The 24,861-nt window shown below is 45.0% G+C and overlaps 8 protein-coding genes across 8 annotated transcripts; 4 read left to right on the top strand and 4 right to left on the bottom strand.

The window, feature by feature from the left end:
* Nucleotides 1–1,041: 1,041 nt before the first annotated feature.
* Nucleotides 1,042–1,620, bottom strand: F5147DRAFT_798587 (amidase signature domain-containing protein; the record flags this gene model as incomplete). Its single annotated transcript, XM_041443229.1, has 3 exons — nt 1,042–1,139; nt 1,188–1,260; nt 1,312–1,620. Coding segments are annotated over 3 exons (480 nt in total), but the record flags the coding sequence as incomplete, so codon positions are not given.
* A 1,695-nt stretch (nt 1,621–3,315) lies between these two features.
* Nucleotides 3,316–3,718, bottom strand: F5147DRAFT_553650 (Rho family DH domain-containing guanine nucleotide exchange factor; the record flags this gene model as incomplete). Its single annotated transcript, XM_041430457.1, has 2 exons — nt 3,316–3,591; nt 3,644–3,718. Coding segments are annotated over 2 exons (351 nt in total), but the record flags the coding sequence as incomplete, so codon positions are not given.
* Nucleotides 3,719–4,470: 752 nt separating this feature from the next.
* F5147DRAFT_156025 (uncharacterized protein) lies at nt 4,471–5,081 on the bottom strand (the record flags this gene model as incomplete). Its single annotated transcript, XM_041428319.1, has 3 exons — nt 4,471–4,789; nt 4,840–4,922; nt 4,970–5,081. Coding segments are annotated over 3 exons (514 nt in total), but the record flags the coding sequence as incomplete, so codon positions are not given.
* A 5,953-nt stretch (nt 5,082–11,034) lies between these two features.
* F5147DRAFT_798592 (uncharacterized protein) lies at nt 11,035–11,918 on the bottom strand (the record flags this gene model as incomplete). The annotated part of the gene is made up of 3 exons (XM_041443230.1): nt 11,724–11,918; nt 11,412–11,668; nt 11,035–11,355 (listed from the first exon to the last, which is right to left on the bottom strand). The coding sequence occupies exons 1-3, from the start codon at nt 11,872–11,874 to the stop codon at nt 11,035–11,037; spliced, it is 729 nt and encodes a 242-aa protein (XP_041293443.1). The 5' UTR covers nt 11,875–11,918.
* Nucleotides 11,919–12,394: 476 nt separating this feature from the next.
* On the top strand, nt 12,395–14,192 carry F5147DRAFT_652446 (uncharacterized protein; the record flags this gene model as incomplete). The annotated part of the gene is made up of 7 exons (XM_041433623.1): nt 12,395–12,895; nt 12,937–13,198; nt 13,388–13,493; nt 13,522–13,660; nt 13,727–13,808; nt 13,858–14,008; nt 14,063–14,192. 7 exons carry the CDS (start codon nt 12,395–12,397, stop codon nt 14,190–14,192), a joined length of 1,371 nt encoding a protein of 456 aa, XP_041293444.1.
* A 306-nt stretch (nt 14,193–14,498) lies between these two features.
* F5147DRAFT_773175 (uncharacterized protein) lies at nt 14,499–16,096 on the top strand (the record flags this gene model as incomplete). Its single annotated transcript, XM_041441422.1, has 9 exons — nt 14,499–14,618; nt 14,664–14,701; nt 14,752–14,886; nt 14,936–15,044; nt 15,096–15,286; nt 15,336–15,474; nt 15,526–15,717; nt 15,769–15,923; nt 15,976–16,096. 9 exons carry the CDS (start codon nt 14,499–14,501, stop codon nt 16,094–16,096), a joined length of 1,200 nt encoding a protein of 399 aa, XP_041293445.1.
* A 4,899-nt stretch (nt 16,097–20,995) lies between these two features.
* F5147DRAFT_652448 (uncharacterized protein) lies at nt 20,996–22,136 on the top strand (the record flags this gene model as incomplete). Its single annotated transcript, XM_041433624.1, has 5 exons — nt 20,996–20,998; nt 21,135–21,150; nt 21,260–21,418; nt 21,540–21,604; nt 21,753–22,136. 5 exons carry the CDS (start codon nt 20,996–20,998, stop codon nt 22,134–22,136), a joined length of 627 nt encoding a protein of 208 aa, XP_041293446.1.
* Nucleotides 22,137–24,296: 2,160 nt separating this feature from the next.
* F5147DRAFT_773176 (uncharacterized protein) lies at nt 24,297–24,861 on the top strand (the record flags this gene model as incomplete). Its single annotated transcript, XM_041441423.1, has 2 exons — nt 24,297–24,456; nt 24,509–24,861. The coding sequence occupies 2 exons, from the start codon at nt 24,297–24,299 to the stop codon at nt 24,859–24,861; spliced, it is 513 nt and encodes a 170-aa protein (XP_041293447.1).

Here is a 24,861-nt window from a genome sequence, read left to right on the forward strand (position 1 = left end):
GACTGAGTTCAAGTTTGAAATAGATAGAACACTTACTGGCGTATTGCTGAAAGGGGGCAGAACCGAGCTTGAAGAAGCCTCTTTTGCCCGGTCTTTTCTCCTTTGACTGGCTAGAGTACTAGATCTCTTATAGAAATGGCACATCGTGCGATGCCTGCTGAGTCCTCGGTTGTTGGTCGCCCTTTTCCAAGAGCAACCCAGAGCGTCACAAGATACCATTACAAGAAACAAGAAAAGGCCAGCCCAGAACGTGTGCATTGTGCTTGCAAATCGCTGGGCATAAGCAATGCAACCACGTGACTGGTAGTAGTAGGCCTGAACCGATGGTCAGTCACAGTCACGGTAGTAGCAGTCAAACCAGTAGTACTAATTAGGGTCCTCTGTCACGGTCAGAACCTTGCAAATCACATAGGGACAGTAGGACAAAGTCTGAACAACTCGAGGTTAACATTGAACCTCCGTGACTCATTTAGTAGGCTTTATAATGCGCCGCCAGGTAGGCCGAGCGTTACACATCTCGGGCTCAGGGTTGAAACGAAGTGTATTGATGATTATGCAACCATTTGATACGGATCCACTTCTCGAAATCAAGCTCAAACAAGTGCAAGAGGTGGGATTAGTATTGTAGTCTATATATATGTGTGTACTATACTGGCCAACAATCTAGTCTAAACATCCTCACAGCGGGGACATAAATCATGCTGCTCTTCACGAGTATACGTCCAGCACCGTGGACACTTGCTCGAAGATGCAGGTCCAACGTGAATCGCTAGCTCTAAGTCCAAGCCTACGCAGAAGGAATAAGGCAAATGAATACCAGAAACAGCTTTCAGAAACATAGAACATACCGGGTATATCCATTGAAGAGACATAGGACCACACGAATGAACTAGTGCCAAGAGAGCCTTCGTCCGTGATCTTGGCATCAGAAATGATGATCAGCGTCTTCAGGAATGTCTCTGCGTGCAAATACTGTTCAGTACTCACCCCCATCTGCACTGGGTGATGTTATTTGTCAGCAAAATTCAAGATCAGAGCGGTTCGAGCGCACAAATCAACTACTTCATGACCTTGCTTCTCCAATGCATCACAGACCCATTCCAAAGTACGACGACAAGCAGGAGAGGGAGAAACGATGCCTAGGGATATGAGGAATGAATGCAAAAAGCAGCATAAAGGGGACTGACCATCTTCCCAAATCACTCCAAACTTCAGCTTCGTCTCTTGAAGATTTACGGGTCGCCAAGGTAATGGAACACACTGCGGCAATCATTAGGTCTGGTGGATGTTAGAAATGAGAACTTAGCGAACCGTATGGTCATACTCCCATGGCCGCATCTCCACAACACGCTTCCAAAATTCTTCAAGGTCTTCCAGTCTTCGAGACATCGGAGCAGATGTAGTAGCCACTGTTTCTAATCCAGGTACAGGGGCATGCGTGCCCTGACATGGAAACTGTCCTATCGAAGACCTCATAGCATAGAGTCCACAATAATGGGCAGGCAACCTTATGCTGCCGCCAAGATCTGTGCCGATTTCGATGACACTCCCCGCAAGAAGTGCGCCCCCACCACCAGTCAAAGTGCCGCTGGAGAAATTCTCGTTATATGGATTACTCGTTCACCCAAAAAGGACTGACGATGTCTCCATTCCGAGAAGACTGGGGGGTACGGTAGTCTTCACATGAGCCATTGCCCCTGCATCATGAAGAAGTTGGACTATCGCTGCAGACGACGAAGTGGGATGATTAACTTTAGAAGAATAACCAAGGAGTTTCGCGGGTTGTTTGGGAATGTCTGTGCCGTCTGAACCAGTTGAAGGAGCTGGAACTTTTGGGACCAGAGCTTCTTGAATCATGATCCCGGCTAGTGATAACAAGAATCAGAAACAACGTAAGATAAACAAGGTAAAGGACGATCAGTGTGCCATAGGCTACCCAACCACCTGTGCCTGCGCCTATTAAAATCTGAACGAGCTGTCAGCATTGGACTTCACGGAGACAGGTAGCCTTACAGTTGGGGTCAAAATAACTAGCAGCATGGCAACCACAATACATGCAAACGACAGCAAAGAGAAAGACACAGACATCAATAGAGGTACCGTGAACCTCACAAGCCCAAACGGACGTGCACACCACATACATGTGTCTGTCTTTGCGTCTGGGACCCAGACCGGGGGTAGGAAGGGCAAGGGTGCACATTGAGGTCGGGTGGAAAGAGGGAACCCTTCTCCATGGTTTGGAGTTGTTATATTCGGTGTTTGCTGAGATGCTAAATCGGGGAGCTTTGGCTGTCGAGTGTCTAAAGTCGTATTCTTGGAGATTAAGGTGCGGCCTGGCTGAATGAAGTGTAGGGTAAGCGGAAGGCCGAGGGTAGCGCATTGCAATGCGAGGAGCGAGAGTGTATGTGCGTGTGCATGAAGAGATGTATTGAGAGACGATGTCACTGGTGATCGTTCAGTTTAGAGACATAGACGAATAAAGAAACTCATCTTTCTCAACAAGGGCAAGGACCTCCGCCGGCTCTCTCCTATTTTCTGACCTTATTCAACTGCCAATGAATTGGAAGGACCCGCACTAACAAGCTGCATCACATTCTAAGAACCATCAGGTTTAAGGCAGACCCCTAAATCAATCTTTGATACAGAACTGTCAACATGCGGTCACTAAACACATTTCCAGCTGCTTCAAGCTATAGTACTCTCCAAGCATTTAGTAGACTCATGTGCGACTAGAAATGATTGTATCAACAGAATGCTAGTAACCCAATCAATACAGAGTTTATATCACATTAACATGTGTACTTACTGGTGCCAGAAGCACGCGGAGATCGGACGATCACAGTCGGGCTACCCACTACAGTGCCAGGACCGAAATACATGACACACTCATGCATTATGGGGTGAGTTATTTGAGGGGAATAGGCTACTGAAGACAGTGGTCGCTGTGGCCAGAACCTGTCCTCGGGAGTGTTGTATGCTAGAGGACTGATCAGCATATGACAGTAACGAAGCTAGAAATGTGTTGCCCACTTGCTCCAGTCGCATCTTCTGAGTCGATATTAAATGTAGGTGACCCAACATACGAGTTGGAACCGAAAAAATGCAGCCTATGTCCATGTCTTCGCCCGGTCGTGCATGTAGACTATCCTGAGCCGAGGGTCGTGCTGTGTGGTGTCAGTGTTAAACTAGGAGTAAGAACGCCGTGGACATACCTGTGGAAGCACTCAAAAGCCAATCTGTGAGTTTTAGCTGCCCGCAGCGTGGATCACATTCTTGTGTTCGTAGATATAGGGCAAATGGCGCGGGTGGACGGGAAAGGAAGGATATAGAACTTGGGAATGCAGTTATAAATGGCGTGTAAAGAGAGAGATAAGGAAAATGCGAGAGAAGGAGTGCTGAAAGGGGTGGTGGGTTAGGATTTGGGACATCAAGGTGAGACAGAGAGGGATAGAGCAGCGCAGTCAGGGCACTGAAAAATGCATGATGGAAGTTCCAAATGTCAATAAAATTTGAGAAAATGGTAGTCAATTCTGTGCGCATAAGGAGCGGACGGGAACTGTCGAGCGACACTATGATCGGCGTCAAGAAGTGCTGCACAGGAAATCAGTTCATCTCATTCAAATCAAGGGCCATCAATACTCACATCATGCATGAGATCCAGTCCCTGCACATAACTTCTTTCTGTATCCCAGAACTCTCTTATTACCTTTGTTCGTTGATGCGGATGGGGATATAGGAACGCGGAGGGCTGGTGTGGTTTCTTGGTATTGAGATTCTTGATCTCAAGTGGGGGCAGCGTAACAGTCCCATGTCGATGGATCACGCACGCGCATAGTGGGCACGTCTGGATCTTCGGCTTCATATATGTCGTCTTGAGCCATAAATCGGGAGGAAGAAGGAGAGAGCATGGGAGAATCGCCATCACCTAATAAGATCCACAGGAGATGATGGGTAGGACTAGGTGTGAATGCGCTGATGAAGTATATACGGGGTGTTTCAAGTTAGTGCTTATGGAATAGCTATAAGCGAAATTTGAAATGAGAACTATTTCTCGTGATCTGCTGACTCCACACGTAAATGATGAATCGATGGACCTCGATGAAGTCCCACCAGGTTCCACCATTGAGACCCGATGTAATAAGATCGGAGAAACCATGTGGCTGCACGATATAATTCGGAGGATGTATACTAGTATATACTCTCGACTTATCCTGTAAGCCTACCAACCAAACCACAGATATAGAATAGCATCGGCGGTGCAAGAGTAAGGAAGCATAGTGGCGCACTCCATATGTGTACATCGTTATGCAACTCGATCGCTGGGTCTGTCAATGAACATCTGGTCCAATTCTGGGTGTCTTGAGCCACACAGGTATTGGATGACGCGCTCTGGCTGACAGGGCAAGGATTTCGCAAAATTCAGTAGCCATCCAACAGCAGTGTTCATTGTAGACCACAGCATGAATATCGTAGGGCCCATCCAAATGATTGATTCTGTCTTCTCCACCAGTGATTTCAGGTCATCATCCTGCAGAAGTTTCTCGGTCGGGATGAGGGCTCTGTAAGCAGAGTCTCCAGTAGCCATGGGTGCATCGGGCCCGCCGATGACATACTGCTGAGTAATACTTTTGACTCCATCAGCGCCAATGAGTACGTCAGCAGATACAATCTCCCCAGATGCAAGCATCACACTAGGTTTTGACGGATCCACGGATACAACACGACAACCTACACGTATGTTACAGTATGGTTCAACCGCCACATAGAGCATACGGTGAAAATCAGCTCGCTGATTCAACCTGATCAGGCAAAATCAGTGCATCAGGGAGAGCACTCAACATGTACATGGTAATAAGGGGAACCGTATTCCTTCACGAACGTCTCCCCAAATGGCGTGAACCCCACGACCTCATCATTCTTCCCTGGAGAACATCAATCAAGAACACCAGGACATTTAATCGTAACTCACATCGTCTAATGCTCAAATTGTGTGGTTTGACACCAAGCTCTTCGAGATGTGGGCCGAGACCCCAACACTTTAAGAGGCGCGAGACGTTAGGGCTGGCTTGAATGCCAGCGCCATAACATGAATATCAAGACTATTATCCATCCAGGGATCATCGTCGCGAGTGTTGCAACGTCATCGGTATCAAAAATGAAGATAGACAATGCGAGGCCGAAGAATACCATCCTGACGAGATACAAGGTCAGAACTCTGGGATTGATACGCGGGGAAATTAGGACATACGCCCATACAAGGAGTGCATATGGCAAGCTATGCATCAATGCCAAGTTTTCAATTCCAGGAATTCCGTTGGTCATCAGGGACATGTATAAAGCCTGCATGTGTGATCAAGGAGGCTCATTGAACTAAAAAAAGATCACATACAATATGTATCAAGCACTTACATAGATCGTGAACCCCAGCCACTCGTTATCTAGTTGGTTGATAAAGTCTTTCCAGCGTGGGGCATTGATGATCTCGTCCACCCATACTCTCTGTACACGCTTATAGTGTTTACGTGGCCCATACCAGAGTATTAGGTTGAGGAGCCTGAAGATGAGTGTTTCGCGTTCGTGGCCCTCTCTGTAATAGATGGACCTGTCAGCGTCAACGTGCACGCCAGGTTGTCCGCAGAAGTTTGTGAATTTGACTTTGGCTGAGCCTTGTTAGTATTTTTCGTGAATCGAAAGATATATCCATGATGAACAATCTCATGAACCGAGCTGTAACCACCGGTGATGGACTGGACGGGAGGAAAGGCAGCTTTGTAGCACTCGTTGCATGCGCGTGCAGGTTTCGCTTTGGTGTTTTTGCCAGAAGGGGATTGGGAGGATGGGTCGGTGATGTAGAATGTCTGAGTTTAGGAGTGTTAGTTTGCGGCATGGAAAACCAAAGGATCAACTGTAGCGAAAAAGCAAACGAACGACAGAGAAAAGCGAAACACAGTAAAACACAAGACTTACCCATCCAGAACACTCAGCACACACAACCCTTCCACAAAGCCTACAGTGATGTCATCTCAGTGGCTTTAAAAACAGATGTAGAACTGCTGTCGCACAGGTTTGGATGTCCAAGAGCGGTGAGATCCATGTAATAAGACTCAGCGCTCAGCTACTGACAAAAGTATGATGGTGAGTATTTGCCGAAAACTGTAGAGCACTCAGCAGATGAGAATAAAATTAAGATTCTGGCCAAGTGCACAGCTTTACACTGATCGGCTGACGCATGGGAATTTGTTTGTGTTCGACAAAGCCCTTAATGTGGGAGTCGTCATGATCAGGTGATTTATTTATTTCAAATATTACTTCTGCAGAATCTGCACTAACACTGAGAGAAGACGACTGCCTAGTAGTACACGTATTGAAGTTGGTACAATGGTTGGTAGCAAGGTACGTTATCATCACGATCGAGTATGAGTACTAATTAAATCTCAAGCAACCTGGCACGAGTAACCCACTCGTAATCTTTCCATCGCTCCGAAAATGCTATGTCATGGGCGACTTTCTGGTTAATATAATGCTGCAGTGTGTCATACTGGTCTTTAAAGGCATCGGCCCCAAATTCAATGTCTACCAACCTTCCACTTGACAGTTCCGATAATGCACAGTACACAGCGACGATTGCTGTCAGCATCATGCTATCCAGCGTTCTGAGGTACCGTTGGTACCCAACTTCTTGAAGAGCATTGAGAATGATGTCCCATACCACCCTGTTCTCGAGCGCATGACCGTCACTCCCGACGCTAAATTTGTGAGGGAAGATATTGTCGTCAATGAGGTCTTGGACTGTTTTTCTCTGGTGCTCGGGTTCAGAGATACCTGACCAAGGTTCAGGACGCAAACGATATCCAGTTTGAATTTTGGCCCGCACGATTCTCTTGGAAGTGGTCATGATCTTTTTGAAAGGATCGGAAATTGTTTGGTACAGTGCCTTCTTATTATTTTTGACCCATTTCTTTCTGGTCCCTGATACACGGCCAAAACTTGGAAGTGAGTTCTTTTTTCAAAAAAGAGACGCGCATGCTTACCTGCCAGTGTGTGAGGGCAGATGGAATTGACCGCATTGGTCAAGGCTTCCTCAACTAACTTCTTTCTTTCCTTCTGATTTAGGAGGCAGTGAACGTTGACTGCGTAGTCAATCACATGGTCCAATGAAAACTGAACGATTTCCACGTGCAAAGGATCATTTTCAGCATATGAGGGGAGTAGCGGTGGTTGGACTATGGATGGTTCAGACTCAGGAGCTTGGGACTATGCAACCCCAACTCCGTCAGCAATTTAGCTGCTGCACATCCACTGCACTCACCTCGTGATCCCCAGGTTGGTGTGAATATGGGTGAAACAGAAATTCGTGAGTTCTCTTCGATGCTCTGTGGTTGCAATTGACAGGAGGCGGTAAGGCCTTCCCCAGAGGTTTTAGTTCACCCTGGAATCCTGTTGGAAACGTTGAAGGTTCAACGATACAGGGAGGCACGAACAATGCTCCTGACTGTATCTATAAATGTTGTAAGGTCACGCGTTGCCTAGTCTGCTATACTTGAGATGACAAGTGCGTTCGACCCTAAAGGGGAAGCGAGTGCAGCAAGGATCTAGTAGTAGGCGCTGAAGGCGCTACTGGTTGGCGAATGCGAAGCGTGGGAAAGCGCAGGTGCACGCAAGGCGCGAGAATGCGCGAAGCGCGGGAATGTGCATGCGTGTATGCGGAAACAAGAGAGAGTAAGAGTGAGTTTGCTTAAGTGATGATTAGACACTAGTCAAGAGGTGAGAGATGCAAGCTGAGAGATGTTATATGCGAGGTGCCAAGGAATAGATTTCAACTATGCTCTGTTGGGTAGTAAATGGGTATTGTTCTGGTTCAGTCCTCTGTCATTTTTCGTGGGTGAGTAAGTCCGGTAATAGTATGTACTGCTGGCGCTTAAGTATGGCGCCTAAGCGCTGTCATGCGGAGCCAAAGCGCTACCGAGTAAGGTATGTAAGGATATATGTAAGTAAGGGTCCATGATAAAAATAAAGATGGAATGATATGCAAATGTGAGAAATGGAAATATACGCACTAGGGAACTTGGTGGACAGTGGATGGATGCTTCCGGATGGCTGGCGCTATAGGGCGCTCAAGCGCGGGAAAGCATGCGCGCATATACATCGTGAAGCGCGGGAAAGGTACACGCGCAAGTTGCGCGTTGCACGGGAAAGCTGCGCCTCATGTAGGAATAGCTGTGGATAGCATACAGAGTGATGCTACAAGTTCGTGCCATGTACTCCCTAGTGAAAACTGCAATATTGCACAATGAGAGGCACGAGTCTCTACAACGTTGATGCCCCATCCGTAGATATAACCGGCAGACCAAAACTGTTCAGGTAATCGCCAATGCTTGGCTGAGGGGTCTCTGCATTGAATGGCTCATGGTGATTGTCAGGATCATGCAGCCCAAGCTGACTTGGTGCTTGTAAGTGAAGGGTAGTCCCTGGGTTGTCCACTGTCATGTGAGACGATGTGTTATGGTTGAGCCAATCTTCGATCGAAGATGGCGAGAATTGAAGGGGGTGAGTCTCTTCTTCCCTGGTAATCAACATATTTGATGTCTCTGCGCTAGGCTGCACGAAATCGTTGTAGAAAGGGTTGGGGTGTGGCAGCGGGTAGTCATGGTGATCATGGGGGCTCAATTCATCGTTGAACAGGCTGTCAAAGTTATACTCATTGTTAGAAAAGAAATCTGGCTGCTGGTCATCGCAGGTGTAAGCGGGCAGCATCATTGTGGTGGACTGATGGTGGGATGATTAATCAATGTTCATGCCTCGTTAAAACCTGATTTCTGTGATAGGAAAAATGTATTGAACATTTACGAGACCATAAAACTAATAGTAAATAAAACTGCAATGACAACGAGGCTTGCCAGATCTAAATCCAGTTGGTTCGTACGCCCAGGCAGTTTAATTTTTCGCTTCGTCGATCAGCGTTGAGACTCGGATCGCCACCTGCGCAATACTCCACGTTGTATGAAGCCCATCAGAGCAATCATCAAGTCTTTTCAGTCAAAATTTAATATTCGGACAGTTGCTTAAGACGCAGTACTTTACAGAAGGCGCTTACAAGCGAGTGCGAAGAGCGTAGTTGTATAACAGAAGTATGCAGTAAGTTTCAACGTACAAGTACCTAATTCATCCATCAATTCCCACTTGACCGAGATGTTCGTTACTCTTAGTAGAGTGAGGCCTGCAAATATGTCAGTGATTAAAGGAGGGAATCATTACTTGAAAAAAGGCTGACCATTTATCATCAGGACTCAGCCTCGATAGCGGTGTCCTTTAGAAGGGACAGCTCTGCATCAGCTCAATGAAGAGATTTTTTGTTCCTGTCATATGCTGGCTTCTTAGATAGATGATCTATAGATAAACACCTACAAAATCAAAAATCTCCACAGTCAGTGATTCAGACAAATACCAATGACTGATAATGTGGTTGTTCGTGAGTGGCTGTTTACACTTTACTAAGCTATGTTCAGACAAAAGTACTTCCTGTGAGGTCAGTAGCAATACCAGTTAATCCAACAGTATGGATGTAATAAAAAAAATAAACAGAATGTAGTCAGCCTAACAGTATGGTGATGACAAAAAGAAAATAAATCACTCCAATGGTATGGCAGTGATTAGAGAACAAAGAAAAGTCAGCCCAACAGTATGGTACTGATAAAAAAAGAAATAGATTGATGATAGAAACCCTTCCTTCAGTAACAATGCTTCTCGTAATAAATTTACTACAGAAAAATTGTGCGAAGTTATAACAATCACCCCCTCAGCACAAACAGGTAGAATCAAAGGTCAGGACTAATCAGTGATCAGTAGAACTCTTAGTTCACTATTGAACCTGCTGCCAAGGAACTCACAATGAGTATTAAACAGAATCAGGAACGGACGTCCTTGGATTTCAGTACCAAGTCCCCTATTCAACAACTAAAGTCTAGCAGACAAAGAAAACCCTGGCTCAGTATCACTACTCAGATGAGTGAGGTCAAGTGTCACTATCAACTTCTGAAGTCTTCCCACTAAGCCGGTGCTTAGATGGACGTAAAGACAACACAAAGATCTTGAAACAAATTCAGACAATAACACTAAGACGTGAACGAACTGAACAGAAAAAGAGACAAATGAGAAAAAAGACAGAAAGAAACAGGAAAAGAAAGAGAAAAAGAAGAAAGAAAAGAAAAGAAAGAGACTAGAGGTTCACCAGTAGAAAATCAAAGAAAAAGTTTTGCTCACTGTTGAGCACCGTGAGCTCAAGATATTTGACGGTTGTTGACAATGAGCTAAAGGTATTGCTGGATGTTGCTTACAATGACCTCTCAGTTAGTTGCTTAACAGCTCTTGTCACTGTTGTTGATACTGATCACACTTCACACTCAAATTTATTTTGTGGGGCTTAAAAGTTCCCTCTCTGCATATTTTTATTGGCAAAAAGTGGGGTCTTATATAGATAAATTATGGTGGCTGTGTTACTATTTCCCACGTTCTAAGGGGAATAGGCTTAGTCAGATTGTACCAATACTATTTACTGTAGTCATGTGCTTTATAATTTGTGTCATCAAGCTTTAGTCATCTCAAAAGGTTGCTTTGTCATGATTTGGTTTAGGATCATAGGTCACCTGACTGTTAGAGTCATATAACTTAGTATCATGTGACAAATATTAAGTAACAGACTGATTATGTTATTTGTTGGTGTCTTGTTATGATGTTACTTTATTGACCGTAGAAATGACGCGAGCTGTGTATTTAGAGTGTTAAGAAAGTTCCCACAAGGCAACTTATGCAAGAACTATTTTACACTGTTACTTGACATGTGTGGGATTCAGTCTGAGTCATTGTTATTGCTGACTAAGCAGAATTTACCGCAAAATCAAATATACAAGAATATTCAGCCTATCTGAGTCTGTCTGAGAAATGAAATGAAAATACTATCTGAACTGCAGTCTGAACCATAAAGTAAAGGAAGATTGTTCATAATGATTTCTAGGGTATCGGGCTCGTGGGAGAGCATTAGTCATCCATGCACCGAACCGGTTTGGTGCAGGTCAATGCAGCAGTAACTTGTCTGACATCTGCCTTGATAGACCTCAGTTTCTGACGGTCAACAATCATATCAAGTAACCAGCGTGACTCATCCACCGCTGCTGCGAATTCCATTTCTGAATTGACCATTGTTGCTTCAAGAAAAGCATGCAGCCTTTTGGTCTCCTCGAGTTCCCATGCCACGGTGAACAAGCGCATGCGCTTGCGTTCACATACTGCTTCTTTGTAGTGCACAGCATAATGGAATGAGTCAGGTGAGAGTTGTTCTATTTGCCTTGTATATGCATCCTTAACCCAGGTGCATGTGAGATGTTGCCAGAGCTATACACGACAGCAGGACCTACCCTGAGGCTCATCGACTCTGACGGATCGTCACTATTAGAGGGTCTGCCTAATAATTTAGAGCCCAGGTACTCCTCTTCAAGACTTGGGGATGGCCGACAGTAAGGGTGGGAGCCTCGATTGCGAGGCCTCTGAAAACGGCTTAGAGTTGGCGACCTACGAGGGAGGATATGCGCGCATCCCATACGGTAGGAATGTTTAGAATCAGGCGTCAAAGGCAAGATATCTTCTTCAGCATCTGAACCCGAGGTTGTAATGGCTGTGGTGGTCACATTTGAGTCTCTTAACCATTGCATAACATGCATTATCAATACCTGATTCTGAAAGCCCGGGACTCAGAGAGCGTGGAGAGCTTGGAGGTGGGCTCTGATGATCATAGGAGTCCACCTTGTCAGAGGAAACTGTAAGGGCTGCAGTGAGGCATTTAAATTGGCCTTCATCACAGGCAAGAGTTGTTGTGTTCATTCTTCGACGACTTGGATGGGTGTTGGGTAGCAGAGCATGACGAATACATAAGCGATTAGTAAATACGAACCGGAGTTTGAAGAATTGCCATAGCAGTGAATACCAATAACAAATGATCGAGCCATCCAATTTGTCTGCGACACTTAGAACTCAGCTCTTCCCAAAAATGGTATTTGAGTGATTGACAGAATGGAAACCATACTTCTCTCGCTGTGATTCTATTCGGAGCACACCGGACGTAAAGTTCAACGGATCATGACTCACTTTGAAACTCAGAATATGTCAAAAATGGAAATTGCTTGCAAGTTCTAACTATGCGTTGCAATGTGTGATCAGCACTGAGCGTCATATTATACCTAATGACAGTTGAGAATTAGTAAACCAGCTCTTTCTAAAAATGGAAACTTTTGCTTCATGGCACAATGTTACTCACACTTGGTATGATGGACACCCAGCAACACAGCTTAATACGTATAAGAACTCGTCAGTTCATAGTCATTAATTCTGTACCAGCTTTAGCATGTTACGTCCCAATCCATACACAACTAGCGACACCCATTCCTCCGAGTCTTGGGATGAGGACCCGATAGCCCGTGTCCAACATGATCGACAGCATTATGATCATGATGGATTTTCCACATCTGGGAGTGGTGATGGCATGTTGATGTTCTGTGAACCAGATTCATCGCGTGAAAGCATGACGAACCCTTTCACTTGCTCACCTGAAGACTCTACCACCACCCCTCCAAGTCTTATGGGCTCGCCCTTGCGTGAATTTTCACCTTCTCCCGTCAGCGGCTGCGGTGCTACAAAGCATAGATCTGGCTCGGAGTTGTTGCCAATCGCTGCTCCAGCCATCAAGAAGAAGACTTGTGCACCTGGCCTCCAATGTGATGGTGCAGTCGAGCAGTTCAAGTGGACGAGCCTCCTCAGCGAGTCACGACGCAGCCCATGGGTTACAAAGTGTAGCGATAGGGGTAAGGCCTATAAGGATCTTCAGCTGGACAAAGAGAATGTAATGGTAAGTAGTGCAGCTACACTTGATTTTTTATGGTGACCTAGCTCCAGGGCGCCATTGACTCGAAAGTCGAAGCCGGCTGCACAGGTAGCAAGGCTATGTCATTGCAAGTCAAAGCCTCTCCTGCTGTGAACGTTCGTTTGATGTCGAAGAGGGGGCTGGATTGCGCCAACCTCCCCCACTCCAACAAGGAGAATGGTGGTCCAGCTCCAAAGTGCATCTGTCGGGAGAAAACCGGCACCGACTGGCAGACGGTCCTTGACCTTGTTAAGTATGGCCAAGAACGGGACGGCGATGGCAAGGGCAGTGGGTCGAATGGCACTCACGCTGAGCAACTGCCGGTGCCACTTCCTTAGCTTCTTCTGCGTTCACTACGCGCATCGTGCACGTCTTCCTTTACTGCTGCATGCTATTTAAATTTGATTGTAGTGTTACTTTGCAAAGCACGGGATATTTTCTGCTACTATGACATTGAACCACATGATACTATTACAGATACAACATCAATAACAGTAATTTTACGAAGGGCGGTTACCGGGTTAACATTGGCTGACCCGGTAGACTCATATCTGGCGCGTTGTAGCGTATCTACAAGTCACAAGTTAGCTTTCTTCACATTTATTCGACAGCTGGCTACTCCAATCGCATCTTGTTTGCAACTGTCGCTTAAATACCCTCCCTCAATGGACCACACACTGGAAATGCAAAGAACCCAAAAGAGAAGAAGGACAAAATGACGGCAACAGTAGCAGCGCCTTCAAGTTAGAAGTCAGTAATCCTTACAGATGTTCTTTAAACTTTAATTTAACTGACTTACTATGAGACTATGAGTAGCTCCAACCACCACCAAGTTTTTTTGATCATTGCATCAAGCTATTTGAAGAACTGCACGCAAAATACAACAAATTTGTGAAAAGTATGCGTGACATCCATCTCGAGATCAATTATCCTGATCACCGTCTCAGCTCAGTTACAGATACAAGAAGCACTTGATCGAGACCATGATTCCAGATGGCACCTCTACCGCTGTGTATCGTCGTGGATGGTAGATCTCTGTATTGGTTCTCATATACCACACACCAGCAAGATCAAGGCATTTATGGTCACCAAAGGCAAGTATATAGTTTGGAACTCGCTTGATATAATATCGCTCTGATCCAGCCCTTGTAGAACTCTGTATTTCCTGGGTGATGCAAACAACAACTCATTGCAACGCATCTACGGTATCTTGTTGCCAGATAAAAAGCAGTCAACCAAGTATGAAGCATTCTTGGTCAAGGCTGCAAAACAGGAGACTTAGCAAAATTACAGGGACGATATGTCGGTCTCCCAGACTATAACAGTCCTATTTTCTGTTTTTAGAAGGACCGACTATTCCTAGTACTAACCTTAATGTTTTCCCAGATAGGTATTTGTTCCAATCGCTTGATCTCTTACGGTAATCCCAGCAGAGACATTTTTCTTTTTAGGAAACTAGTGTTAGTCCCACCCAGCATCATATAAGACTCATGCGACCTGGCTGGTTATTTCCCTACTCTCACACCTTCTCTTCTTCTACCGTCTACTTCACTTTGTCTTCTCTACTTCATCTCGTCTCCCTAGCTCTATGTCGCTCGCCGAGGCTAGTGCGCCACATGACAAGGACTGGCGGCAGGATGGAGGCAACCCATCGGACACTGAGGATCAAGATGGGGGTAATCTTCGGCAATCCGAAGCGGCAAATCATGTCCAGGCTTGACAGAGAAGGAGAATTGCTCAACTTGAGGAGCAGGTCGAGACTCTTGAGGTGGGGTGGGCAGCAAAAGAAAAGTATGTCCCCCACTACTTGCATTGAGTCATCATTTCTTACCGTCTATCAGGCAAATAAATTACTACATGGCTCAAGGACGAGCACTCAGACGGGTTGTCGCTCTGTTCGACAATGTTGAGGACCTCGTCGCCGAAAATGACAGAAGATATGACGACGAGCAGCAGGACCAGGACGCCACTCTAGAGTATGTTTTTCACTTTTGGGTCGTGAATGATATTAATTGGCGTATCTAGACAGGATCAATTGCAAGTAGGGTATGTCGTCCTGATGCAAACCTTACCGTGGTTTCATAAGAAGGGCTGTGAGTTGGAGTACGATGACTACTTGCACATGATAAAAATGGTACGCTTTACTGATGTCTACAATTGGTTTATCTCACGGGGTCTTTATTAGCTTCGGCAAGGCGCTGACAGTGCTCGAGGCAACGACACCTCCAAGCTCAAGACTCTTGTTTCCGAATGGCTCAATCGTGACTTCAAGCCTGATCCACCAGTCGACCCCGAGGATAAACATTCTCGTGGATTTACTCACAATGTGTGCAGCATGTTGCTCTGTCCGGCCGAATTAGATTGGAATGACCCAGTGTAAGTAGTGCACTCGGACTCAGCAAGAGAAGCGCTCACTATCTGGCAGGGTAAGGGCAGGAATTCGAGATCGTTCGGAGGGTTATGTTGTCACAGATCTCTCTTTTCCGACTTTCTTGTATGATAAATATGCCGCCAACCCACATGATCTAGAGGAAGGCCTGTTTAAGGGCAAAATTCTTCTTCAGGTTTGTCCCACTCGACTCTAGCCAGACAGCGAGCTCGCTGATTCTTCTTAGGGGTACAAAGCTGTATTCACATCGCCCTCATCAGCAAGGGATGTCGAAGGTGACGGCGATGGTACTGATGTCATCCGAAACAATACACGTGCTAAGAAGTCTTCCTCTGGAGTCAAGGTCAAGAAACATGTAGCAGAAATCATCAAGATGAAAAAAGTGACACCTCATTCAATTGCATACATTGCATGTCAAGTAAGTTATATATTTAGTTTGAATGATGAATGATAACCATAATTGTGGCAGGTGCGATTCACAATTTCTTCTATTACGTCTTGGAGGTCTGTTGATGGGGACTTCGATTATGTACAATTCTGGCAAACCATCATGGACTTCTTTGAACGGCCTCCTGGTCACAAAGCCCACTGCAGGGTTGACAGGCTCCTTCAATGGTGGACTAGGTGTGTCACTCTTACATTTCCAATCAGCCCCAACTGGACTCATTTTTTTTAGGAAAGTTTTTGGAAGGAATCACCGCAATGAGCTTAGTGATATGGCAAGGGCTAGCATGTCAGTGAATGCTCTAGCAAGACAGAGGGCGCAATGCGACGATGCCGCTTTTGATTCACCTTAGGCACCTATCGATAGTCTGCTACCACCACATTATTTCTGATTAGTTTACTTCTAATGTGATAACAATTCAAGCAAATTTCTGGTTAAACAGTGTGACACACCCTCTCATGAGTGGCAGCTTCAGACTCAAAGTAAATACCATGACACGTCACATGGGACAATCAACCTGCGTGATTTCAAACGGCCGAAGATAGGAAAAACAGAGCGACTACAGTAGAGTCTGCAGCTTATAGCGGATAGCACAAGTTAAGCCTGGAGTTGTGAATCTACCTGCCTGGTTCCACCAGGCCAAATGCAGGAAACATAGGATATTAATGGCGATATCTGCAGTTTTTAGTCAAATCACTGACAACACAACTTCAGCCCTAAATCGTGGATCCGCCCCCCTTGTCCCTGAATCAACAACCTAAATAGCCAATGTCCCAAATACCTTCACCAAAAACTCCTATGGCAGCGTGCAAAGACATCAGATTATGTTGACGCATGGTACATTGCACCTTGCCCATATCAAATAGTAAGCGAGGCACAATAGATGGTGATTAAACATTAGAAAGAAATGGTGTCAAAATGGCGTCGTACTGTGTTGTCCCAACATCGCGCTGACAGCATCAATCGAGCTACAGTTCAGTCATCTGGCCTCTGGGTTGTTAGTAAGCTCAGGCGAGGAAATGCAGACTGACGATGGTGATCTCCCTCTGGGATGTTATTAAGTTCAGGTGGAGAAATGCGGGGCAACAAGGGTGATATTTGTATTGCCCTGACGTCGTGCTAACAGCATCAATCGAGCTACAGTTCAGCCATCTGCCAGCTTGTTTGACTAAGTTGCATCTGACTTCTGGGTTGTTAGTAAGTTCAGGTAAGAAAGTGCGGAGTGATGATGGTGATCTCCCTCTGGTTTGTTAATAAGTTCAGGTGAGGCAATGCAGGGCAACAATGGTGGTTTTCGTATTGTCCCGACATCGCGCTAACAACATCAATCAAGTTACAGCTTGGCCAATCAGCGCCATTGAAAGACAGTTATCCAATATGTTCGCAGTATCCAAAGCAGGACACAGCTGCCAGTCATTATATAAACATAGAAGGTTGCGTGTAACTTGAAGTATGAAAAAATAATCTCTCGCTCACCTGGTAAACACATCCTCGACTGTTGTGCATAGGTAAGACTTTTTCACACGGATTCCGAACTGATATATAGTTGACAAATGTCAAGAACATCAAACGGATAGCGTCAAAACTCACAGCAGTAGATATGTTTATTCTTGTTCACTTGGCGGGCACATAGTTGTTCTTTAACCGATGCTATCCTATATTCTTAACTTCGAAATTGTGAATCTTACTTCTGACGTGGTCGTGGTGATTACTCTAGCCTGATTGTCGACTGTTGCTCCACATTGTCATTCTTTGAATGGTGCCATCTTTCATCATGATTTAGGAAATTAGCCTACAGTTTTCGGATATCAGGAATTTTAAGCAGATGGTGTTAAAACTTACAGCAGCACGTATATGTATTCTTGTTCACTTGGTGGGCACACAGTCGTTCTTTGAACAATGCTGTCTTCCATTCTTCACTTTGAAATTGTGAATTTTACTTCTGATGTGGCGGTGGTGATTCCTCTAGCCTTATCATTAGCTATTGCTTCGCCTTCCCTTCAAGTACGAGTCTGAGCAATATATACACCTTTTCCAGACTGCGTACTGGGATATGAACATCAGGAACTGTTGTTTCCTCTACAAGGTCAAATATTCATATGTAACGATCGATAGCAGAATTATGTTGATGCTTGTGAATATGTGCTATATATTGTTATATATGTCTTTCTAATTCGTCCATCAGTTCACTGATGACCGTGCTTGACAAGGTTTCCTACGACCCCCATAATTAGTAGCCAACTTTCGACCAACTGGCAATTTCCGGCAATTCACGTGATGCCGTCGGGAAGACGTCCCATAGTGGGAAGAGGGTTCTGTAGAAAATAAATGTCATGCAGTCTGTCATTTGATACATTTGTACATGTACATAGATATCTGGCACTAAGTCATGAGGTTAAATTTTGGCCAGTGGGTATGAGGGACCATATTGGACAAAATAAAATCAAAATGTATAAAGTAAATAAATTGATGTTATAACTAAAATTCAAATTGGTTTCACAAAAGTCATCCACATGGCTTCTCAAAACTCTAAATCATTTCACAAAAGTCATCCACCTGCTGGCTCAAATCATTCCATGCTCACCGTTATCAATGGCAAGCTCAAGGTGAGCCCCACCCTCTGCGTGTTGGGTCACAGGTCACCAGTCACAGTATGGTGGGTGCATGATGCTCATACCAGTACTTGCTTGGTATAGTAATTAATCAATTACCAGTTACAGCCACTCAGATATGGCTCCACACACACCACTTGTTGTTCAGATGGTATGCTGAAATTTGAGACATGTCTTATCTCACTCTCTCTGTGCTTTTTGCTATCGCTGCCACTTCCAAACTTACCCTTGCTCAACCTGACCAGAATGTTATATTGTGCCCATCAGCAATGCCTAGATAGGGAACTGCATGGGTATACCCCTGGGTGTGCACAGGTGGACCTGTACCCATACCCAGAGATATACCTGTACCCATTGTAGGACTTGCCAGAGTCCTTATAGCCTCATAGAGATCTATTTTCTGATGCATGTTGAATGCTAATCATTACCCAAATCATTCCCTATCATATCCAACTCAATACGCACCAAACCGGAAAACATCGGACATTGGGCATCAGACATCGGGTTTCGCATCAGCCGATCAGATATCACGCACACTTGTCCTACCTATGTCCAGTCTCATTGTGCTAGCCCCACTAGGTGTGTAGTTACTTGTTTTCACATTGCTAACATTGTCGACCGCGTTATTACATGTATTCCCATAGTCTGCAGTACATCATGTCTTATTACATAGGACCTGAAATATTCCGCTACTACTTTTGCCTATAGGGTTCCGGATTTCTATGTATCTACATAAATATTGGACTCCCCATAGCATCATCATCATCTGAGTAGAGGAGAATTGCCTCTGACACTTAGTGGTCAAACCCAATATTTTCATAGTTCTTAGTTGACATTGCGAATATCATCGTTCCTTCACTGTCTGTATCCATTATCATTATTATTGCGCACACCGCTCACTTTCCCAATGCTCGCTATCGCGTTACTATTAGTTTCTGATACACCAAACCCGAACACGATAACCCAAAACCTGAAAAACATCGGACCTGATGCTTTTGCATCGGACATTGTAATTATACCTTCGGACACTGTTTCCCACACTCGGATTATTAACCTCACATCACTCACTGACCCCCAAAACTATTCCCAGACCGCAGACCCCTGGGTCAAACACACTTGTCCCACAAGTATAGCAGATAGGCAGTGCAAGACCACAACATAAAGATATCAGTTTGGAGCCATCTTTGTATAGCCCCACTCTGTGTTGTATACCTACACCGTGGTGCGGGTATGGGTGCAGGTATGGGTTTTCTTGCGGGTATCAACAGAATGGACCCAGGGCATTACCTGTGAGGGATAAGCCTGCAGGTCAGCCGCCAGTGCTTAGCACATATGTCCAGCACACATCAGTGAATGCTGACGTGACTTGAACATATGTGGATGGCACCAGAGGAGGAGTGGAGGCATGGGTGAGTGCAGATGAGTTCAAGTGAGCCGCGTGCGTGATGTCGCAAAAAAATACATACCTTGTCCAATAAACATATTAGTTCCCCATCCAGACTTGAGTCTACATGCGCAACATATGAAATGAGTGGCGGCATTGGACGATGAGCAATGAGTTGAAGGACTAGTGCTTGGCACATGTCAGCAAATGCTAACATGGCTCAAACATATGTGGAGGACACTGGAATGTGCCAGAACAGTGGAAGGAGTGGAAGGAGGGATGAGATGGGAAGAATGAGAGGGTGTGAGTGGTGGTATGCACACGAATAATCATAAGTTACTGATCAGTTAGCATGATGAAGTAGCATAAAAACACACAATGCATGCACCTTTGCAGCTGAGAGAAAGAGATCCCCACTCGAAAGTCTACTTCATCCATACCTAACGAGTCCACACCTGTTCTGCCTTCGGCACAGGAAGCAAAAAAGAGCACTCTGCACTCTTTTTTTTAGCTTCCTGGCCTCAGCTTCATCCCAATAATTCAGAAGGCTCCTGATGAGCATTGTTCCTTTGTCACAGGAAGCCAAGGAGAGTGCAGGCCTCTTTTGGCTTCCTGGCCTCAGGCTGCATCCTAATAAATCATGCATTTTGAATAAGATCATGCCTTGATAGTGAATTTTGAAACAATCTATGAGCAGGATTTCAAAAGAACTGAAAGTACAATCTACCACACCATATAAAAGTGCATAGTACATAAGATCAGTCAGTTCTGCGTTCTTTGAGTAGGATTTTGAGAGAAATAAAATTACAAAATATGTAACAGTATCATTGAATGTATTTATTTTCCCATTTTTCCCTGCCCCCCATCTCCCATTGTGTCCCATGTCCTCCCGTCTCCCGTCTCCCGTCTCCCGTCTCCCGTCTCCCATCTCCCGTCTCCCGTCTCCCGTCTCCCGTCTCCCGTCTCCCGTCTCCCGTCTCCCATGTCCCAGTCCTCACATTCTCCAGTTTTTGAGTCTACATTGTCTTTGTATCTTTTTATTTGAATCTTATCTCCTGTCACCACATTTGTTATCTCCCTGTTTGTAATTGTATCATATGTTGTTCCATTTATGTACATACACAGCCACTACTAACGATTACAGTAGGCAAAACACTCAAATCCCGTTGTCCCCCTGCTCAAACACATTATTTAATGCCATGTACTGTATGCATTCGACCTTAGGTTTGTGGGGGTCCCAGTGTGACGTTACATAATGGTAGGTTCGCATGTTCGTCTGGCTGAGGGTGGTGTGACAGAAGTATTAATAGGTTCATATTTACATGTTTTTTCTACATAATACATACACATGCAATGAAATGTAATGCAAAGAGGTAACTGTTTCAATATTCAAGGTAAAAGAGGTAGAAAGTAAGTAGAAAAACATGGTAAAATTATAATTTATGCCACCACCCATGAACAAAATGTCACACATTTAGGTTCACTACCCTCAATTTGGTGTGACTGTCACACGAAATAGGTTCGGTTCGGGGGCTCGGCGACGCTGTAACGAACCTAAGGTCAAATGTATACAGTATTACCAACATCATGCTAAGTTTCCAATGGGCAACATTATTTGAGTCGCTGCTCGAAATATACATGAAAACCACGCGAGTTGCCAAAAACAGGTTTAAGCGAGGTAAGCGACATAAGCGACATAAGCACATCTAAGCGCATCTAGGCGAAAACCACGCGAGTGCCCGAGCGTTCCCAAAACCATTCTCCCTTTCTTCTTAAGATGCTACCAACTCCCCATCCAGAGTTGACTCTACATGCGTGCGCCACAAATGTACCTCGTGCAGACAGAAAACAAGCTGGAATAGGTGTGAGTGAACAAAAATAAGTATAGACAAGTAGTATAACACTCACAAGCAAGCTGTTAAGACCATGCACAAAGGGTAGGACTGGTTCCGAAGGGCTTGGCTTCAGCTCATGCGCTGCACCCCTTACCCGAGTATGTGCCCTTAATTCAGATGACATCCAGAGGAAGTCCAAGGAAGTCCGTAGGACTTCCGAAGGAGCGCGGGAAAGTCCAGAAGGACTATCCGGATCCGGATGAGTGCGAGAAACTTCCGGAGGGGTCTGGGAAAGTTCTGGAGGAACTTCCGGAAATTACTATGAGGTTTCGTCCTGGTACAGATATGTGTAATGGCTACTCAGGACAAGTCCTGAGTAGAAACAAACAGAGGAAAGGCTGCAGGGACAAAGTCCGAAGCAGAATAGGTCCGGAGGACCACGGGAAAGTTCCGGAGGAACTTCCGGAAACTCGGAGGAGTGTAGGATCGGAGGAGCAGAGCTCCGGCCTAGGGAATTCCTCCCTAGGCCTGAGATGGATATTGACTAAGTCAGAGGACTAAAACTAGTATGAGGACTTAGTGTGAGGTCTAGTGCGAGGACTAATATGTGTAATATTCAGACTAAGGAAATACAGGAGTTTCTACAGGGTTTATATACTATGGAGGACATAATGGAGAATCAGTCAGCGCAGTCTGAAGCTATGCGAGGCTGTGGACGGAGTGTATAGAAAAGTCAAACACTAGTCTATTGGAAAATAGTAAATGAAGACGGAAATGAGAACATAGGAAAATAAAGGTGGAAATGAAACGAGGTACAGAAAATGAGTATAGACTAACTCGAGAAGGAACATACAAAGGGAAAAGGCATGGAAGATAGATGTGGGTCGGATCCGGATGTCCGGATGTCTGGAAACAGGTGATTACCATAAGGGGATGAGCACTGATTTAAGGTTTGGGTTCGGATATGAAGCATAGGTCAGATCCAGAGATCCTGGCAAGTGGATATCAGATTGAGTGTCCAGGTTTTGGATCTGGATGTGTGGATATGCAAAGGTGCAGGGATCCGGGTGTACAGGCATCTTGACAGATAAAGGACATGGACAGGGGGTCCGGAGGTCCGGATGAGGCATGGGAACATCATCGGATGTAGGTCCGGAATATGGGATATGACACAAGCATAGATATATGAGAATGAGTGTCAAGTGTAACCGCTACACCATGACTGTGACGGGTACATCATGGGTATGGGTGTTTGTGCGGGTCACAAAATCCTGACCCGTACCCGTACCCGGCAGTACCTGTACCTGTGACCCGCTGTGGGTTACCCATACCCATGCAGTTCTCTATGCCTAGACATGGCCTACATCAGCAAACTAGGGGGTGCCTGTACAATAGTGTACAAGATTGTACAGTGTTGGTGACAAACATTACAATTACACAAGGAAGTCCCCCCTTTACAATACTGTCACATATCCCTACAATCTGTACATCTTGTTACAATGCAGACAAACTGCATACACAATACAGGCTGCACACACAATACAGACCATACAAAGGATACATTTAATTACAGCTACACACAGTAAACATGATCCAAACTGTGGTAATGATTGTCTGATGAAAAAAAACATGGCATATTGATCAGAGCATTACTAAAGTACAGTGGCTCAAAAGGTGTCTCAATGTTTGTAACTTTTCATGTAATTGCTTTATTATGAGCCAGGGTGTGAGAATATGACTAAGATATAGGGAGGTGTCAGAAGGCTATACTTCTCAGCCTCATTTATGTCCCCTATAGCATGGGAAGCTGATGTCATGTTGTGCAGATATGGCTATTTTAATTTGGTGACTCATTGAGACACTTTTTTGACTTTTAGTTTGATCAATACAATCTCTATAATTATGATACTTTGTGTGACCTCCTTTTGCTCTAATCACTTCTGCCACTCTTCTAGACATGCTATCTATCAATTTTGAACATTTCTTCCTAGTACTCCTTCCTCACTCTGCTGCAACTCTATCCTACAGCTGAAATAGCTCCTATGATGAATTTTGATAGGCTGCAAGCAATTTATTGAGTATTTTCCAGAGACATTAAATAGGGCTGAGGTCCAGGGACTGTGCTAGACATAATAGAACATTGATATCATGGTCTTTGAGCTGTTGGTGACTAAATTGAAAGCTCACTCCACATAACTAAAGATCTTACATTTATCATATTCCAACTGGACAGGCTGCTGTTACAGTAACCCCATCATTTTCCCATCATCACCTACAGGACTACACATGTACTATACTTCCTGATCCCCGTCTCACTTCTAGCCTACCTCATGTTGACCATGAGGACTTCCTTATCTCTGGTTCCCCTTTCTTGTACTTCTACAACGCCTCTTGGACTGGTCCGTGCATGCTTCTTTTACATATATAAACCCTAGCTATTCCCTGTATTCTCCTTAACTTGAATCTACTCAGTTCTACCTGATACCTGACTAGGACCTGAGGGTGCCTTCTGATCTAGCTCTTTGAGAAGAGACTAGCCATTACTCGATCACTTCACCAGAGTTCTACCTCTGGTCGTCGTTACCCGATACTGTACTATTGATCTCCTTTATTGGAGCAGTTATGGAAGACTCTATCTGAGTTCATAATAAAAGATTCAAGTTAACTATTCTGAACCCCAGCTATCCAGCGGGGCTTATACTTGACCAAGACACCTGCCTCATGAAAGTAGCAGCACACGTTCAGCGAAATCATTGGACTGAACCCCTACCCCAGATCCCCAGTTTTCACAGCTGGATTGAACAGACCTCAGACACCCCCGAACCCCTTTCTTGCATTCTTAAACGTGCCAGGGCCATCATCAGTCCAGGCAAGAACCACTGTATCTTCGATCAGACCATTGACAGTCCTACCTGATCCTACCCCTGAACCAGTACCACTCGTATCAGACGAAGACAAAGAAATTTCTGACGCTCAACCCAAATACCCCGAAGAACCCCCATTGGACAACAAACCCTCTGACAAAGAAGAAGAAGACTCTGACGACGACATGCCTAAACCAATAGAAAAGAAAATTGGTGTCCCCCCTGACTTCAATGGAGACAGAGAACTCTCCTCTAGATTCATCCGACTCGTACGACTCTATCTAGACATCAATGCCCAGATCTACAAAGAAGACACTGAGAAGATCGGCTTCACCCTCTCCTTCTTTAAAGAAGGCACTGCCGCCATATGGATGGAAGATTTTATTGACCATGCCATGGAGATTGACCTCAAAACCAGCTAG

Source organism: Suillus discolor (assembly GCF_016758755.1).
Source record: "Suillus discolor strain FC423 chromosome Unknown F5147scaffold_24, whole genome shotgun sequence".
Lineage (NCBI taxonomy): Eukaryota > Fungi > Basidiomycota > Agaricomycetes > Boletales > Suillaceae > Suillus > Suillus discolor.